We start from the raw sequence: 17,903 nt of genomic DNA, 5'->3' as shown, positions 1-17,903 counted from the left end.
CATTCAGGGTACAAATCACATCCTAAATAGCTACCAGACTTCTTTATACTGCCAACTATCTCTTGCTCTCCAATATCACCAGAAAATGTGTTGTACAATGAGAGATGGTTCACTGTCAAATACAGCTAATCTTTAATAATTAATGTGGAAATGCATGCTTGGTGGAAGTAAATGTTCCTTCAAAAGCAATTTATTCTAAGGTGAGTATTATAAATTGGGTTTCTGGTTGGCAGAAGTACTCACCCAGTTCAAGCAGGAACCACAATCCTAATCAGGGTAAGTCAGCTAAACATCATAAATTAACTTGTGCTCACCCTCTGGAAGCATGACACAGAGCAGGCAAGCTTAATTCAGGAGGCAATGTGTAAAGTATTTGTGCAACAGTTAAAACAGTAAAACAGTGAAAGCACCCCACAAAAAGGATCCATACCAGGTTAGAAAAATAGAGCTTGATTTAATATATAAAACCAGACCAAAACAACAAAAATCTAATTAGTAGAAGAGATATGATTTTTTAAATAATATCTGCAAATATAGTGCTTAAAAGCATAAAGTGTCCACTGGGGCTATCTGATTGCATGAGAGTGGGTGGAATCAGAAAAGCCAGGCTGTCCAAGATGGAGTGCGGGTCGGATACAGGGACCAGCCTTGTCCCACTGAAAAGTACCTTGGTTTGGGGTTGCTTTGACGTCAAGGAGTGAAGCTGCGGAAGTGTTGTTGGAAGTCTTTCATGTCCTTGAGACTTAAGAGAGGAGGCAAGCCAGCCATCCCTTGGAGTCACTTTGATTCTGGGGATGTAGAGATGCAGGTCGAGCCCTTCTCACTCCCAGGCAAGGAGGACAGTAGGCAGAAAGGTAGGCACAGTAGAGCAGGAGTCCAGCAAAGTCCAACAGAGTCCAGCAGAGTCACAGTCCCTTCAGCAGCACAGCAGTCCTTCTTCCTGGCAGAATGTCCTCAGGTCCAGAAGTGTACTGATTTGGTGGGGTCAGAAGTCCAGTTCCTATACACAGTGGTGCCTATGAAGTGGGGGAGACTTAAAAAAGAGCCATTTGAAGTACACAGAGTCCCTTCTCTTCCTGCCCTGGCTTCAGACACACTACTAAGGGTTATGCCCCCCTTTGTGACCTCAGGATATAGCCGATTCGGGTGTGTCAGATCCTCCCTCCCATCCTGCCTAGGATGGCCCATCAACATGCAGATGGTCACTCAATCACACTTAAGCACCCTTTGTGTGTGGCTGTCGGCAGTGAACATACAAGAGCCCAGCTATCACTGACCCAGACGTGTACTCAGAAAAAGACAGAAGACACTAGATGATTTAAAGTAAGAAAATGCCAACTTTCTAAAAGTGGCACTATCAGAATTACAATTTAAAATTCAACTTCACCATAAATTGTGATTTTAAATTGTGATTTAACAGACACCAAACTTGGGGTCCCATCTCTTCCCAAATGGAAATTACACTTATAAAATGCAATAATGTAATCCCATTGTTAGCCCATGGGAGGGATAGACCTTGTAGTAGTGAAAAACAAATTAAAGCGTTTTTCACTACCTGGATATGTAAAACTCAGAAGTACATGTCTAACTTTTTAAATACACTGCACCATGCCCTTGGAGCTGTCCACGGCTTATCTAGGGGTGCCTTATATGTACTAAAAAGGAAGGTTTGTGCCTGGAAAGGGGGTTAACTTGTCAGGTCAACACATCAGTTTAAAACTGCACACACAGGCTGTCCAGTGGTAGGCCTGAGCCATGTTTGAAGGGCTACTGTAGTGGGTAGCACAATCAGTGCTGCAAGCCCAGTAGTGGCATTTAGAGCAATTTATAATTTACATATCAACAAATTAGATATGCCAATTGTGGATAATCCATTGATATCAGGTTTTAGGGAAAGAGCACACACACTTTAGCACTGGTCAGCAGTGGTAAAGTACCTAGGGTCCTAAAGTCAGCAAAAACAACATAAGCAAAAGAGGAGGTCAGATGGCACAAAGTAAGGGGAATCCACACCAAGGATACCAAATCTAACATTGAGTATTTACAACTAAATATCCTTTACCACATACAGATAAAAGTAGTTTCCCCTTACTAATCTTAAAATCTAATCTACTTCACAAACTTTCTTAGATCCCTTAAGCTGTATCCTTATCTAAGGTCATCACCCAGATCTGTTAACTTCACACTCCTGCTAGGTTCCTTTTATTGGATTAGTTATGGCTCCTCCTTAAAGATTTTTCTCATTATGGAGCTTTCGGTGCTCTAACAGGTGACTGGCTGTTGGGTCCTGAAAAGAATAAGCGGGTATGAGGAGGAACACCCTCATGTAGCCTGTCTATACCACCCTAACTAAACACAACATTTATTTAGTGATGAGAGACTCCACCCTTTCCGTCTCTTCTGTTAGGTTTTCCTAGATGCAAACAAGCTCACCGTCTCTGGTAATTCTTGGCATGTCTGCAGCCAGGACATCATTAGACTGCAGACTAAGAACAGTAGAAAATAAAAAAAAATAGGCAGCAGGCCAGTTCTATTTATGCACCTAGTTTCTGATACATCATCTCTGTATCCATCAGGACCATCTCAACACTGCTTCAATTTAGGAAAGAGTTGGTGGCACACCTCTACAACGTGCATTAACAGACCACTATCTCTCCTATCACTTGTTGACTTTATGCTTGCCTTTGACCCTGTTCAGAGCTGTACTGCCTTTGGGATAGGCTGCACTAAGGAAACACCACATACATACACATATTTGAGGCAGGTTGCAATGATGGGGACAATATCTGGAGGTAAGAAGCAGGTAGGAACTCCTGGGCAGCAGCAAGGCCTTTGAGAAAGAAGAGTAGGAGAAAATACCATGGGCTCTTGAGTACTGAAAGTCAAATGATGTAAAAAAAACATGCAAATTAAACCATCTAAACATGAGCAGGAAGTTGACCCACAGCCCACTCTCGGTACATATAATGTATTAGAAAGTATAGGTCTAGAGCTTAAGCTGTTTGTAGCCGATACCAAAAAATGAAGTGAGAAAACTGTACTTCTATAATAAGGACCATTTTACAAAATAGAAATATTTGATTTAATATGCTTATGCTCTAATATTACAATTAATGTAATGATATCTGCTGTTATACATGCTGGTACGGAATGTGTACTTCAAGGGTGATATTTAGGCTCTGGAGTTATGTACCTCGTAGAATGAACTTCTGTGGTTTTTTGCAAATGCTTTTTCTTGTTTTTATGAAACAATTGTAAAAAAAATACCAAACAATAAATAATAAAACAATTTTGTACCATCATTTCAGCTAAAAAACAGGTTCAGACAGAAGATTCCAGAGGGTACAGAAGTGGCTAATATACTTGTTGGTGAAGTTGACTTCCTGGAAAGGCCATTCATTGCTTTTATTAGATTACAGGAAGCAGTGGTACTTGGAGCATTGACTGAGGTGGCACTACCCAGCAGGTAAATATTAGAATTGTTTTAAATGGCAACATTAACATACATTGCTTCTGTGCGTGTAAACACAATTCTTCGCATACCCAATTCCTGTACATATGCTCATAAAAAACATACTAAATATTTTGCAGACATGATTTTGATAGTCAGTTGACCACCTTTCAGTACTATTGTACTTGCAATTTGCTTGGGGTTCTCACAATAGTCAGTTCTGTTAAGTGGCTAATATCTAACTTTTATATAAATCATATTTTGAATGCATGAGTTGTTAATTTTTTTAAAAGTGGGGACAAAAAACAGAATGAGTGTATCTAATTAAATAAAGTCCTGGGATATATGCAATACTGTGTTTGCTACAATCAAATAAATCATGAAGAGCTACGCTCACTAGTGCATTTGATTGCCACTGTTGCAATCCAGCAGGAACAATGCCAATATCCACACTTTACTAAACCCACTAACCACTTGCAAACAATATCTACACCTGTCGGCAGTAGATCAGAGCAAGGGGGAATGGGACAAAATAGATTGAGAGGCAGACACTGAATATATTCACATTGCCTATTCTTTTTTTTTTAAACAAATGTTATTGATTTTTGAGGGAAGACACTGGGATAGCGCACAAGCCATTCAATTTACCTTAGTTCAATATCATTTTTCAATGTCAGTATATCAGCCAGTAGTAGTCCATCCCAGATAGCTCCATCCCCCTTAAACCCATCCCAGCTACTCTCCAACTTCTCCCCCCTTGTACAGTGCAGAGCTACTCAATTCAACAATAGTCAACTGTAGGTGCAACCCTCCCTTCCTCCATAGTCAATATGTCCAATGGGTGGTAGTTCCCAGTCCAAGTAAACTTCACACCCCTCTTTCCTGCTCCCCCCCCCATGTGGATCTGGTCGGAGAGATTGCAAGGGGAGAGACCAGTTGCTTGAGTTCCTGAACCAGGAACGCCCACCCCCTGGTCCTATCAGATGGGCATCCCCGCCTCTGAGCCTGCAAGTTTAACATTTCCATTTCATAATCCGCCCATTTCGGGAGTTCCTTGCGCCAAGCTAGCACCTGTGGGCCCGAGGCAATTTCCAGTTGCGGGTTGTCTCCCGTTTGGCTATTATGAATCCAAAGTACATAAATTTACTGGTTGTTTTAGTCTTGGAGGTATGTGGGAATTCACTTAAGAGGCAATAGGCGGGGTCTCTAGGAACTTCTTTCACATTTCCTATTCTTATTCCTGGATTCAACCTGCGAAGCCATTGATGTCTACAACTAGAAATAATTATTTAAGCATTTGGTCATGGATATTAAACTTAAATGTTTTTGCTATGATATCTGACGTAACTTGTAGCAATCTCTATAACTCACTCTCTCTGTGGTTACTGATAACCCTAGGCCTTCCTAGAGCTAGAAAATATTAATAACCTATTTAAATATTGTATGGAATATCTTACCTGTAATACTCGTTCTTATATCTAAAACTTCCTTCAGCAAGTTAGAAATCAAGTCTGTGATCTGAGTGCCCCCAATTGCAAAATATACTATGCGGTAGCCCAACTCCAGTTTGTGACGAGGTGGCTTAGCAGCCCTCAGAATCCCGAGCAAAAGGTGGTGTTTAGGAACCTTGGTACAACTGAATGCTCCATTGACAGATGCTTAAAGGACAGGCCCTGAAGCACCCACATAAGTTGGAGACAATAGCTAAATATTGCTAGCAGTGCTTTGTACACCCCGAGGGACATGGGTTCCAGTATGGACCGGATATCCGAATTTGGCCAGTGCCGGTGACTTGGACGTTGGGTATGACACACGAGAAGAAGCCATTGACAGAGGCAGGGATACTGACTTTGGGGGACTTATATATTCATGGGACGCTCCGGACATGGTGAGACTTTCGAGACACATAGAATTTGAGGCCTGGGCGTTTTCTCCACACAATCCACTGTATGCAGTCTGGGAAAGCTATGGTCCCTGGACCGAGTGGAACCAACCACGTCAGACATGCTGAGCTGTTGCTGAATTCATGGTATGGACGGTAGGACCACTCTATTTTGTGGTATAAGCTCAGCACCCACCTTCACTTAGCGCACCTTGAGAAAGGTAGGAAGAGTGGTTGAGTCTGGCAATTATGGACAAAAATTTAATGAATCCTTGGAGGCAGTAAAATGAGTGTCCTGGAACGCCAAGTTGAAATACGTCAAGTTCAACTCTCTACAGCAGACATAGCTGACCCCAGGGTGCATTGACGGCATGTTTGTTGAGGCCCACTCTGCGTGCCTGAGGTGATCATTGAGGAGCACTGCCGGAAAGCACTAGGGGAACTGGGGAAGATAACTGAGAGGCTGCTGGAACCAGACCCTATGGAATGTCTTTTGGACATTCTCCCCAAATCCAAGAAGATTAAATACCAGGCAAAATGCATAGAAATAACCCTGGTGTTGCTAAAATACTGAATAGCGAAGTCATGGAAATCAGGATCTGAGGCAATGGGCGATTACAGAAAGTGACATCCTGGTGGAACTAAACAGAAAATTGGAGGCAGTAGGCAGAAGTACCATTTGGGACACATATTTGCTGGCCCTAGAGGCAAAATCAGACAAGAGACCACCTTGAAGTGTGGAGGATGCCATATGTATGCACTGGGGTATAGACAGTAGCGAAACGTACATACATGGACAACACAACAGATCAGTAACATGTTGGCGCCAGGATGGTTAGGGTAAAATACGCATTACCAAACATGTGCAGCTTGTGTCGATTATTACCACTTTCTCAGGAAGACTCAGAATGTGTTGCAAGATGAATATCAAGTATAGGAAGGGAGGGGAGGCAAAGGGACAACTTTGTAATGTTCATTGTTGAGCATTACAACTTTGTTATAAATTAAGTAATTTGTAATAAATTAAGTAATTTTAGCAGATGAATAAAGTATATACAAATAAAGAAGCAAAATGTCTTATTGGGAATTTTGAGACACATGTAAATGTGAAGGAATTTATTTGAGAGTGGAAATATTGAAGCTAAACATTACGGTAGGAATATTCTTGCACTGATTCATAGGAGTAGTGTAAGTGCATCAAATGGACTATGATATGGGCGATGAATCACCTCAGTTGAATTTAGAAACGCTCCTACCTTCCCCTTTCAAATTTAGATTTTTTTATATTTGTTTGTGAATTGAATCAAATATTTCCTCATCTTTATATTTGTTTGATGAATGCTTGTATTTTGTATTTGTTATGTATTTTTGGAGGTTAAAATTATCGAAAATGCTTAGGCCGGGTCTACGGGTTCCCAGTAATAACTCAGTGGGGGTCCCTATGTTCCATAATGATTACATTGGGGGCCACAGAAAGCAGAGAGTTAAGAACCACTGCTCTGGAGCGTAGTAGAGGGAAGTCAGTACCGGCACAAATAAGAATACAAGACATTCTATGTAAATCATACTGAAATAGGTGGAAACATTCCTGCAGGGTTGTGCCTGACCCTGCAAGAATGTAGGATCTATAGCAGATAACTACATCATTGCTGGTTGTCTTTTCACTTTATGGATGAGATACTGTATCTGTGAATGATAATGAATAATGAGCAAAACGAGAACATTTAGGTCGGATAAAAAACAACCCACAAAATAAGACACAGTGACAGAAAATATCAGGTGGTGAAAGATAGAGGCATGAGTTGGAATCCAGATTAGGCAACCTTAGTGTTTGGCAGGGCCGGGCCAGCAGTGGGTTCCTAAGTAAAGATTCGAGTCCTTGCACGTGCTTTCACAAATTAAGCCGGGCCACACGCCCTTTGTTTTAGACCAGGTTGGAATGCATCTGTGAAAAGTCCCACCTGAGAAGAGGATACTGAATATTATACCCCAGCTATGGATCTCAGCTGCATTCCAAAGCAAGGACATACAGTTCTGTACCACCAGCCACCGAGCACACATTCATGTTTTGTAACACTGACCTACTTGTCTGAGCTGAGAGCAGAGTCTTCTCCTTTCAGGCTAAGCTGACATCTTGGTGAGGTACTGTTGCCCCACTCCACATCTGCCAATGCCACTTTCACTGTGTTAAACAAGCCTCGGAGAAAGAGCAATTGTCAGGCGGCTGGAAAGGACATTCAGCTAACAGATTACAAAATAATTATCTTGCTTTCATTGGGGAGTTCCAGAATATTGACTTAATCATTGATCCCTGGTGGTTGGTAATATATATGCATGAGCAGCTCATTGGCCAAAGAGGCCGCTCCACTACCAAGGGGCTCGCAAGATGCTGCTTGCAGGGGAAGGCTACGTCATTGGCTTTTCATGGTTTCATGAACTTGTGAATGAAAGTTAGAGTACTCACAAAAGCTAATCAAGCATAGGTAGAAATCACAACATTGAAATTAGATATAGATACCCTATAGATGTCCTCTGTCCCCCATGGCCAGCTTTGCAGAATAGAGACCCTGTAGGCCTGGCCTGGCTGCTGGCAGCACCTACACATGCCTATAAATGCTGTGCCTTCCTCTTCAGTTGCCAGCTCCCCACTCCCTTCTCAGATTTTCCGCTTGTAAAATAACTCCGGTATGTATTCTGACATGTAGTCAGTCACATAACTGCAGTTTCGATAAATCTTCCTGGATACATTTTATTTACCACTGCTTGAATCACCCTTTCACAGCAGAGGTATAATGTCAGCTTCTTCTAAGACCTTTGAACATGTGACTTGCTCTGTAGTACCCTGGACAGAAGGCTACCCCACCTACACTGCTTTCTACAAGCAATTGTACATACTCCTCGTAGGGTACGTGGGCCTGCACACGCAACTACTTAACTGCACTGGCATGCGCACAGAACTCCTTGAAACCAACATTGATTACTGCCGTGTGTGTGGCTAATACTACCATGTGACAAATGGGAGGGAGGCAAGACGTGGCCTTAGATATGGCTGCAAACCTGTACTGCTGTGTCACTTTTGATTAAGCATTTGGTTGCCAATGCAAAGCATCTATTTTTGGTGCCGTGAATGGCATGACCTTTGGCCGGACCTACACAGCGCCATCTCCCAGATATGGAATTCCAGCACTCCGGGTGATCCACCCAATACCACCTAAAACTCCCAATTGTTCTGCTGGTTTGCTTGTACAGTACGTGTTGCCAGAGATGACATGAACACCTACACGTGCAACGAAAAAGGAAATGCAGTCAAGTTAATCTGTAAGAACATGCCAGTGTCAGGGGAACTTTCAAAGAGGGAACCTTAGAATGATCTGCAAGGAACAAAAACACAGAATCAGGGTGGGACTATGACAGAAAATAGGCCCAGGCACCAAAATTATTAGTGAATTAGGTAGGTAAAATAGTGCCCCATGTTTGCAAATTGGGGTCGTGTTGAACTTGTGTATACACACACACTGTAGGAAGTTGGCTCTGTATATGCTATCTCAAAGTAAGAGATAGTGTGCACAGAGTCCCAGGGTTCTCCTTAGAGGTAAGATAGTGGCAAAATTAGATGATTCTAATGCTCTATTTTGTGGTAGTGTGGTCGAGCAGTAGGCTTATCAGAGGGTAGTGTTAAGCATTTGTTGTACACACACAGGTAATAAATGGGGAACACACACTCAAAGACTTAACTCCAGGCCAATTTCATATAGAAAAATATATTTTCTTAATTTATTTTAGAACCACAAGATTCAAGATTTGAAGTAAATACATAAAATGCAAGGTACTCCACACAGGTAAGTTAGGAACTTTGAGTTAGAGCAGTAACATACACAGTTTTAGTTAAAATGGCAATAAGCTTTTTTAGAAGTGGACACAGTGCAAAAATCAACAGTGCCTGGGGGAGGTAAGTAATGGTTAGTTTGTCAGGTAAGTAAGGCACTTAGAAGTTCAAGTTCCTGGGCATAGGCAGCCCACCGTTGGGGGTTCAAGGCAACTCCAAAGTCACCACACCAGCAGCACAGGGACGGTCAGGTGCAGAGGTCAAAGAGGAGCACAAAACACATAGGTGCCTATGAAGAACAGGGATGCTCCGGTTCCAGTTTGGCTACAGGTAAGTACCTGCATCTTCAGAGGGCAGACCAAGGGGGTTTTGTAGAGCACTGGGGGGACACAAGTAGGCACACAAAACACACCCTCAGCAGCACAGGGGCGGCCGGGTGCAGTGTGCATAGCAGGTGTCGGGTTTTGTATTAGAATCAATGGAGGGACCCAGGGGTCACTCTACCGGTGCAGGCAAGGCAAAGGGGGGCTTCTCGGGCCAGCCACTGACTGTGCTAGGCAGAGGGTCACCTGGTGGTCTCTCCTGCACTGAAGCTCGGTTCCTTCTGGTCCTGGGGGCTGCGTGTGCAGTGCTTGGTCCAGGCGTAGGTTTCCTTGTTACAGGCAGTCGCGGTCAGGGGGAGCCTCTGGATTCTCCCTGCATGCGTCTCTGTGGGTGTCCGTGGGGCTCGTCTTGGGCAGCTCACAAGGTCGCAGTCGCCTGGGAGTCCTCTCCATGGTGTTGGTTCTCTGGTTCTCGAGCCCAGGGCGTCGGATGCAGAGGGTGAAGTCTCACGCTTCCAGCGGGAAGAGTGAGTTCTTTTAAAGTTGCAAGAAAGTTACAAAGTTGTTGCTGTTGTTGAACAGACCCGCTGTTCCCAGGAGTTTCTTGGTCCTTTGGTTCAGGGCAGTTCTCTGAGGCTTCAGAGGTCTCTGGTCCCTGTCGGATGCATCGCTGTTGCAGTTTTCTTCGAGTCGAGAGACAGGCCGGTAGGGCTGGGGCCAAAGCAGTTGTCGTCTGTGTCATCTCTGCAGGGCTTTCAGGTCAGCAGTCCTTCTTCTTGGTTCAGGTTGCAGGAATCGGATTTCCTGAGTTCTGGGGTGCCCCTAAATACTAAATTTAGGGGTGTGTTTAGGCCCAGGGGGCACATCCCTCTTTGTGCTTCCTCCCTGAGGGGAGGGGGGGGGCATATCCCTAATCCTATTGGGGGAATCCTCCAATCTCAAGTTGGAGGATTTCTAAAGGCAGGGGTCACCTCAGCTCAGGACACCTTAGAGGCTGTTGTGACTGGTGGGTGACTCCTCCTTGTTTTTTGCATCATCTCCAGCCTTGCCGCCAATAGTGAGGGCAGTGGCCAGAGGGGCGGGCATCTCCACTAGCTGGGATGCCCTGGGGTGCTGTAACAAAAGGCATGAGCATTTGAGGCTCACTGCCAGGTGTTACAGTTCCTGCAGGGGGAGGTGAGAAGCACCTCCACCCAGTACAGGCTTTGTTCCTGGCCACAGTGACAAAGCCACTCTCCCCATGTGGCCAGAAACTCGTCTGGTTGTGGCAGGCTGGTAGAAACTGGTCAGCCTAGCACTAGAAGTGAGACTGATATTCAGGGGGCATCTCTAAGATGCCCTCTGGGTGCATTTTACAATAAATTCCACACTGGGATCAGTGTGCATTTACTGTGCTGAGAAGTTTGATTCCAAACTTCCGAGATTTCTGTCTAGCCATTATGGAACTGTGGAGTTCGTGTCTGACCAACTCCCAGACCATATACTCTTTATGGCTACCCTGCACTTACAATGTCTAAGGTTTTGCTTAGACACTGTTGGGTCATAGTGTTCATGCACATATGCCCTCACCTGTGGTATAGTGCACCATGCCTTAGGGCTGTAAGGCCTGCTAGAGAGGTGATTTACCTATGCAACAGGCAGTGTGAGGTTGGCATGGCACACTGAGGGGAGTGCCATGTCGACTTAGTCATTTTCTCCCCACCAGCACACACAAGCTGTGAGGCAGTGTGCATGTGCTGAGTGAGGGGTCCCCAGGGTGGCATAAGACATGCTGCAGCCCTTGGAGACCTTCCCTGGAGCCCAAAACACATAGGTGCCTATGAAGAACAGGGGTGCTCCGGTTCCAGTCTGCCTACAGGTAAGTACCTGCGTCTTCAGAGGGCAGACCAAGAGGGTTTTGTAGAGCACTGGGGGGACACAAGTAGGCACACAAAACACACCCTCAGCAGCACAGGGGCGGCCGGGTGCAGTGTGCATAGCAGGTGTCGGGTTTTGTATTAGAATCAATGGAGGGGCCCAGGGGTCACTCTACCGGTGCAGGCAAGGCACAGGGGGGCTTCTCGGGCCAGCCACTGACTGTGCTAGGCAGAGGGTCACCTGGTGGTCACTCCTGCACTGAAGCTCGGTTCCTTCTGGTCCTGGGGGCTGCGTGTGCAGTGCTTGGTCCAGGCGTAGGTTTCCTTGTTACAGGCAGTCGCGGTCAGGGGGAGCCTCTGGATTCTCCCTGCATGCGTTGCTGTGGGTGTCCGTGGGGCTCGTTTCGGGCTACTCACGAGGTCGCAGTCGCCTGGGAGTCCTCTCCGTGGTGTTGGTTCTCTGGAGCTCGAGCCCAGGGCGTCGGATGCAGAGGGTGAAGTCTCACGCTTCCGGCGGGAAGAGTGAGTTCTTTTAAAGTTGCAAGAAAGTTACAAAGTTGTTGCTGTTGTTGAACAGACTCGCTGTTCTCAGGAGCCCTTAGAGACCTTCCCTGGCATCAGGGCCCTTGGTACCAGGGGTACCATTTACAAGGGACTTATCTGAGTGCCAGGGCTGTGCCAATTGTGGAAGCAAAGGTACAGTTTAGGGAAAGAACACTGGTGCTGGGGCCTGGTTAGCAGGGTCCCAGCACACTTTCTATCATAACTGGCATCAGCAAAAGGCAAAAAGTCAGGGGGTAACCAAGCAAAGGAGGCATTTCCTTACACACACTGTATAAGTATTTTTCTAGGTATGGAAGACAATGGATTTGAGCTTGCTGCAATCGATGTTTGTTTTATAATCAGGGAAATCAACACTAAAAACAAGCCCAGCAGACCATAAAACAGGGCCATCAACAGTAAAAAAAAAAAACGTCCCACACACTGCACCGGTCAGAGCCACCCACCAGGCATTGCTTGATGGTCCGATAGGTCTGTCCTACCCTGCACGGAATGATTATTATGTCCAAAACTAACCCAACATATCCTGAACACACCTGAACGACTCAACATGGGGATAACCCTGTGTCACTCAAACCTGGAACCGCCTTTGGGAGATAAAACTTCACTGAAACAGGGAGGGGGCATCAAGTGAGGAGGTGTCAGCTGACTCATCAGATACAATAACGGTTGTAGAGTCAATTAACTCTTACCTAGATGCCTTATTTACACCGTACCAGTACTGACATAACTTCAGGGTGACCTTGTTTGTGGGGATCAGCACTCTCTGATTGGTACTTCTTAGTCTTTCACAGTACTTAATTTGTAAGGAAATAAGTGTCAGGGTGCTTGTCAGGAGACCACTGCAGCTTGCGCCACTCATTGTGCTACTACCGACCACTCAAACTTTTTATACATTAAAAATTACTACTACCTGCCACCCAAGCAATTTTTTTGCCTGGGTGGCAGGTATTAGTCATTTTTAATATATATACAATTATTAGACAACTGCTGTTGTATTCATCACAGAATTGGACAAACAGCACCACCATGTGGCTGGCTGTCATAAGTCCCAGTGTTGATGATAAGTGCCAGTGCCGAGCACCGAAACCACCGGCTCAAATTAAGCATTGGATTCTTTCACTGATAAGCATTTACAGCCGTCTTGAAATGGTGCGCTGAACACACAAGGCATGCTTGTTTGACTGTGAATAAACACTGACTGGGCTACCAAGCCAAAGTCTTCATGTGTCCAGAAGGAAGGGCCCTCTCATTGTTTTACCGAAATACTCTGGCCCAACTTTCTAACTTAGGTCACATAATTGTGGGTCTCTCCGCTTGTACATTCTCTTAACCATGGCTGCCTCTGTTGAATCCTAGTCATGTGAGAGGGTATGACTCCAGGAGGTACAACATGAACTTAAAATTCTCCCATTCTCGTCTTTAAATTATGCTTTCCTCTGTAGTAGCTTTATTCACATAACAGGGATTTCCAAGTCATTCATCTTTTATAGTCCTCTCCACTGATGCCAACCTCCCCCAAGACTCTAATCCATCGCTAATTTGTGACAAAGAGATTTGAGTTCTGTACTACAAACTCTTCCTCCTCCACTTTAGAACAGCAGCTTTGGAAAATATTAAAAGCATGTTGTGTACTCCGGACAGGCCAAGCTTGTAAAGAAATAGTTCTATTGTGGAGTTGTGGTTGTGTGCACAATTGTTCACTAATTTGTGTATCAGGGTTTAAACTTGAAGGGGTTATATATAAAAAATAATAAGACAAGTATTTTATGAAGGTGTGCAGAAAACAAATTTTTTTTAGAACTGCATCGTCACCATTGCTGTGTTCATAATTTCTTTAATTCTTCAAATAACTAGAAACACAGATCTTTCCCCAATGCCATGGCAATGTCATTAAGGGTAAGAAAATAATAAAAATACATTTGATTATTTTGTTGTACTTTCTACTACTTCACCAAATGACATCACTGGTGATATCACATGCTGCGTCACCTTATTAGCATTACAACAAATACTTCTAACACATTTACTGTAATTGTAAAGCTGCTTTATGGCTTTCAACGTAGAGTTAGATGATATTTTTCTCTGCTAGGAAACATACGTTGGAAAAAAACAATCATTTGCGACCTCATTGATGACAACGGTGATGTCAATAATAATGTGGTCTGTTGTCAATGAAGGCATCATTGATGATGTAATTTCTGATTTCGCAGAATACATGGGCAATAAATACTGCTGTAGATGCACTCATTATCATATGCTCACACACATTAGTGGTAGCTGGAAGGCTACCTTGCTGTTATTGGCACCTGCTTTTTTGTATTAAAGAACGGGCCGTAAATGCTTTGTGCCTTGCCTTAAACACATACTGCGCTGATGCATATTTAGCAAATGCATGTATGTAGGCGGAGTTCCTGATCTGCATGTGATTGTAGACCGAGGCAAAATGGGAAAAGTCTTTTCCCTCTCTCCCATTCAATACTACTGATACAGACAGAGAGACATACTAGGTCTCCGAAGATGTTCCTCATGTGCACCACCTAGGAAGTGTCACACAATTAGTGTGCTGCTTGAGGGTGCCTTTTGAGAGGCATCACTGAGGACCCAATGAAGGGGGAAAGGCCTTACCCAGTTTAAAAAAGTTACGGCAGGCCTCTCACAATGAAAGAAGAGCAGTAGGGTGAGGCTGAAGATCGCCCAAGTGCTTTTTCCAGTGTAGACATGACCCCGTTGTGCTAGGGAGTCCACATTTTGTGTAAGCTGTTGCAGGGTCTAGATAAGGATGTGCCTAATGTAGACCATGACTGTGCGTCCTTTTTCTGTATTGTAATGCTAGATGTCCCCGAAGGGCACATATACGAATAAGGCTGGATTTCCACTTTCAGCGAACAAGATGGTAAGGAGCAATTTGTTGGGATTTCGTTGGTGTCATTGGTTGTTTTCATGGTCTTGTGCTGTGTAATGTCAGTTGTAGGATGAATGATGTCATTTCCGATTAGCTGGGTCTACATGGAGATTAAACAGTACTGTAATGTTACTCAGTAGAATGACACGCCCTGGTACACATTTATTATGATTGCATCCATATTCCAACAATCTGGCTTGTGCCTTAGTCCCTAATAAGGTTGAGTTGTGCATTTCTTTCCCCATTAGGACCCTTACAATTTATTTATTTCAGAGTGAGGTTTGAGCACACGTAGGACCTGGTCTTGAAACACCTAAGACTGATGGAGTACAGCTAACCCAATTTTTTTTGTCGTTCAGGCATCGGTTTCAAACAAGTTTTAACAATTGCTACACTGACTTACATCCAACCACATAAGGTTTTCAGGTTGGGCCAAGCACCATCACCCTGAATCGGATCCACAGGTTGTGGGACACACCAATAACTTTTGGTACCCTTAATCAAAATGAACAAAAGCTAACAAAAACTTTAAAGGTATTCCATATTTTGGAAAATGTTGAGCAGAAAAAGAAAAAGGTTCCATAGATATTAGTCAAATAATGCTTTTCCTTTGTGAATCAACTCTTAATGTTTAATTTGAAAACTTGATGGGAATGGTTACAGTCCTAACCTGAAAAAAACTGAAAGTCGCCAGTTATTTGTTGCACAGTCAAATCAATGCATCAGTTCCGAGGTATGGTGAGGCTGCAATGCGAGGTCCCGTGTTGTCAACGAGGATCCCATTGAGGAGGGGTTGTAATGCAAAATCCAGCATCGAGGAGGCATTGTGCAGTCGGGGTGGTGTGTCGGTTCCAAAGAGGCACTGAGCTATCCTCGAGGCTGCCTTCAATAAAAGATGCAAGGGCCTGCACTCAGGATATGTTGCACTTTGGCAGTTCCGAAAATGCTTCAGAAGCGAGGCAGGTCTTTGTGAAGGGTCCAATCCACGCAGCAGCGGTGATGCATTGGATCAGCTTGGGTTTCTGCTGCACAGCAGAGGAGATGCTTTGGTTCTGCTAGATCCACAGAGTGGCAGAGCACCATAAGCTCACTTCTAAGGGTCCAGACCTGGGGTGGCATCACGTGGGAGGATAGACTCACAGACTGCAGTGTCTGGGTGCAGGTGCAAGGTTGTTGGAAGCCTGTTGTGTCCCTAAGGGTCGGAGCAAGAGGCCAGCCAAATACCCCTTGGAGTCACTCTGAGGTTTTGGGTTCAAGTGACGCAGGCCTCCTCACCCAGGCAAGACGGCAGAAGGCAGCAGGTCAGCACACAATCTCTTAAAACAAATTTAAGAGATTTTCACTACCAAAAAAACACGTATTACTTTTTAAAATACATTGCACCCTGCCCTCTGGACTGTCCAGAGCCTACCATAGGGGTGCCTTATATTTATTAAAAAGGGAGGTTTGGACCTGGTAAAAGGTTCAATTTGCCAGGTTGACATGGCAGTTTTAAAACTGTGCATACAGGCTGCAGTGGCAGGCTTGAGACATGTATAAAGTGCTGCATATGTGGGTGGCACAATCAGTGCTGCTGTCCACTATAAGCATTTAATTTACAGGCCCTGGGCACAGGTAGTGCCACTCTACTAGGGACTCATAGGTAAATTAAATGTGCCAGTTGAGTTGAGCCAAATCTATCATGTTTTAAGGAGAGAGCACAAAACCCTTTAGTACTGGTTAGCAGTTGTAAAGTGTATAGAGTACCTAAACCAGCAAAAACAGTCAGGAAACAGGAGCATAGAACACACGTTAGTGGCAAATCCATGCCAAGGATGCTAGGTCTAACACATGTTAATACACCACCTCAGGCATTTCATCTGAAGTCAGGATACAAGGACAATGGCAAGGCCAAAGGACACAAGCCATCAAGAAGGTAGCAAAACAGGATACAGCATTACAGAGACACAGAGGAAAAGACATGAGCGATTTTAATAGGTGACATGAGCAGGATCACCCACTTGCATACATGGCAAAGGAGTGTCCATCTTGAACAGCTTTCAGCTATGCAACCATGCATAGCATAGCCAGCTTGATTTTGGATCAAACAATTATGAAGATCGCCATGTTTGTAGAGTGAGTCTGGGAAGCGATTCCAGAATAAGGTGATGGAGGAGCAGTTGGGTCACACCATTAGCATTAGGCTGCCCCATGGTGGCCTAAATGAAGCTGGTGGGAGAGCAGTGTGGTAGCATTCTTGCCTTGTCTATGCATTTCAGGAATGGTGCTCTGCTCAAATGGTGTCAGCGCATTAAGGAGGGAGCTGGGATTGCATTATGGAGCAGAATACCATTCAATCAACAGTGGTACTGTGGGTAGGGCTCTGCAGGGTCTCCCAATCACTTTTGGGAGCTGCACATAATTAGCTCCATACCAGCATAGTAGTTAGGGAGCTACACACAGTCTCCTGGCTGCACAATAGAGTACATGCTAGACCTAAACCATGATTTATTCTGATACATCATACATTACATCATTAGTGACATCACATATCACAGCACATTATACGTCCTCAGTGTAAACACTGAAATTGCAATCAATTTCTGTTTTACTCATCTGTTTGCTGACAGTGGAAATAGGGCTTGTTTCAGTATGTGGTCACTGTGGGATGCCACTCATCACCTTAGTTTTTCACCACAATATGACAATATTGAAACGTTGAGACTAATTTGCCCCCAGAATATGGCTGCATTATAATTGTTTATGGTGTTCCAATTATTCCATAATAAAACATGTTAACTTTTATCTACCCTATAAGGAAAGATGATTGGGGAAAATATGTCACTAGTCGAACAAACTAACTTTTGAGTCATAGTTAAATGATTCCTTTTGTTTCAGCAAATTTGTCAAGGACTTTTGACTAGTAAGCGGTTCTGAGACCCACCGTTCCCTGTGGCCGTGTCCCCTATTTACTTTCCTTCCCCAGTCATCAAATAGTTATTGGGAGAATTATTTATGCATGTGGATTGTCCCTTGAGTACGCTAGCCTGTCCGGGACCAAGGAACATCTTAAAGACGAGCTCCTCCACCTAGCCCAGGCGCCAGGAAGCAGCAGCTATT

The 17,903-nt window shown here is 44.3% G+C and overlaps 1 protein-coding gene across 1 annotated transcript in view; it reads left to right on the top strand.

Moving 5' to 3' along the window:
- Positions 1 to 17,903, top strand: part of SLC4A9 (solute carrier family 4 member 9) — a 369,779-nt gene that overhangs the window by 63,344 nt on the left and 288,532 nt on the right. The window contains exon 5 of the mRNA XM_069199298.1: positions 3,309 to 3,466. Within this exon, the coding sequence (XP_069055399.1) occupies positions 3,309 to 3,466 (158 nt within the window). The remainder of the gene's footprint in view (positions 1 to 3,308; positions 3,467 to 17,903) is intronic.

Source organism: Pleurodeles waltl, chromosome 7 (genome assembly GCF_031143425.1).
Source record: "Pleurodeles waltl isolate 20211129_DDA chromosome 7, aPleWal1.hap1.20221129, whole genome shotgun sequence".
Lineage (NCBI taxonomy): Eukaryota > Metazoa > Chordata > Amphibia > Caudata > Salamandridae > Pleurodeles > Pleurodeles waltl.
Note: the sequence above shows the minus strand (reverse complement) of the source record. Positions and strands in the feature narration are given on the sequence as shown.